At 61.2% G+C, this 2,130-nt stretch overlaps 1 protein-coding gene across 1 annotated transcript; it reads left to right on the top strand.

Annotated features, from left to right (window-relative positions):
- Positions 1-543: 543 nt before the first annotated feature.
- Positions 544-1,684, top strand: EMIHUDRAFT_251506 (hypothetical protein; the record flags this gene model as incomplete). The annotated part of the gene is made up of 2 exons (XM_005791507.1): positions 544-557; positions 631-1,684. 2 exons carry the CDS (start codon positions 544-546, stop codon positions 1,682-1,684), a joined length of 1,068 nt encoding a protein of 355 aa, XP_005791564.1.
- Positions 1,685-2,130: the final 446 nt, after the last annotated feature.

Genomic DNA, 2,130 nt, shown 5'->3' with positions numbered 1-2,130 from the left:
CTAACATGAGCGCCTCCACGTGCAGATGCGCATTTGGCGAGCTCGAATATAAGCGTCTACTCGCTCGTGCTGGCGCTCGTTTTAGCTAAGATACGCGCCTACACGTGTGGCCGCGCGTATAACTATATTGTCTCCTCGCCCCCCCCCCCCTCCCGGGCAAGTCATGTGCACTGAGCAACTGTCAACCCAAAAAGGACTGCACACGTGTATAGGCCGCCCAGACCCCTACCTGACCTCCCACCTCAGCCTTCCACTCGAATACAACCTCTGCGGCCCTCTCCAGCTCCTGAGACCTAAGGTGTTAAAAAAATGTATCGATCACACACCAAGTGCGTATATCACCTCAAGCCAATGTATGCGGCCACACGTGTAGGCGCGTTTCTTAGCTAAAACGAGCGCCTGCACGAGTAGACGCTTATATTCGAGCTCGCCAAATGCGCATCTGCACGTGGAGGCGCTCATGTTAGCTAGGGCTCGCACCTGCACGTGTGGGCGCGTATCTGACACAAGCACCTACACGTGCTGGCGCGAGCCTTGGCTAAGATGCGCGCCTACACGTGCGGGCGCTTATTTTTGCCGCACTTTCCAGTCTTTGAGCCAGGCAGGCGTTTGTGCTCTCGTCCGTGCCAGTCCTGCGCCGCTCGTGCCTCTTGGCCGCATGCCTTCTCCGCGCCCGTCACGCTGGCGTCTAGAGTCCACTGAAACAAAGCTGTTGGCGCACTTGGCCGCGACGCTGCTGTCGTGGGCCTTGGCAGTCTCTGTCTCGCGGCGAGCGCGCCAGCTATGCGCGCAGAGTAGCCCGAACATGGACATGCTCGGACTCCTCCTCGGGCTGGTCCAGCTCGGAGTGATGTACCTGCCGTACATCGGCTACCACGCGTCCGGCGGGCCCGTGCTCTTTCCGCCCATCTCTTGCGCCAACAACTACACCTGGCTCCGGCGAGCGGCGACCTGGGCGGGGTTCAGCCTGCTAGCCGGAGGAGTACATGCCTGGACGATCCTAACCAGCACGAGCAATCCGGTGCAGGCTGCAGAGACTTTCGCCGACTTCCTCTCCTACCTCCCTCCGGCTGGCCTCATTCTGCTTGCTGGCAATCCGGTTCCGCTGCGCGACTACGCCACGGCCTTCGCAGCGCCAGGGACGGAAGCGGAATGGATGACACCCGCGGCCTACAGGCACGCCGTGTCGAAACTCCCGGCAAGAAACAGGCCCGCGGTTCGATTGCTCATGGCTGCGCACCTCCTGGGTGCGCTTCTGCTCATAGTCGCCCCATCCATAAGCGGCCTCTTTCGCAGAGAATGGTACACCAAGCTCTGCGCATGCTTCGCGCTCGCGCTATTTGTTGGTCATCAGCGGCGCCTGCCCATCTACCGAATGGCTAGCTCCCAGCTGAGTGCAAAGGTTATGGAGACTTACGCGGGCGCGCCGGGCTGGCAGAACCAGCTGAACGCGCCTCGGCGAGAGCTGAAGCCGTGGAAACTCGTCAATGAGCTTGGCGTCGCGGAGCATCTGTTGCTAAACTCGCTGATGCTCGTGATGCTCTCCTACCAGCATCACGACGAGGTGCAGGGGCTGGGATGGGCATCTCGCATGATAGCTCTTTTGTGGAACGCGGGGTTCGCCTCCTTTGGCGGTGAAATGCTGCTCTCGATGCTGCTCCGGACGGCCACCAAGATAGTGTGATAAAAACAAACTAGGCGAGAGTGCCTCGTGTCTGCTCGACTCTACTGTACGTAAACGACAAAACATCGGCCGTGCCCCTGGGGTGTCCGCCTGGTGTCCGCGTGAGCGCGCTCGGCTCTCGTTGTCGTGGCTCTCGTGCGGATTGCGGTGAGCGTGAGCGGCCGTGAGCGACATTGTCGATTGTCGCGTCGCTTATTGCTGGTTCTTCCGCTCACCCCTCTAAGTCACCCCTCCCGTGGAGGCATGTGTGAGCTGTTCATGCTAGCCATCCCGAGGGAACCTCCTCGCGGTCCCAACCGTGGCGCGTGCGCCCCTCCTCCGCACTGCACTGTCGGAGGGATTGTAGAAGGGCGCTGCATGCGCTGCACGCGGTGCCCCGTACACGGACCCGATCCCAGCGAAGCGGCGCTGCCCTCTGGCGAAGCAGCACTCGCGTACCTGTCCAC

The sequence above is a fragment of the Emiliania huxleyi genome, assembly GCF_000372725.1.
Source record: "Emiliania huxleyi CCMP1516 unplaced genomic scaffold EMIHUscaffold_1117, whole genome shotgun sequence".
NCBI classification, from domain to species: Eukaryota; Haptophyta; order Isochrysidales; family Noelaerhabdaceae; genus Emiliania; species Emiliania huxleyi.
This window is presented reverse-complemented; position numbering and strand designations above follow the sequence as displayed.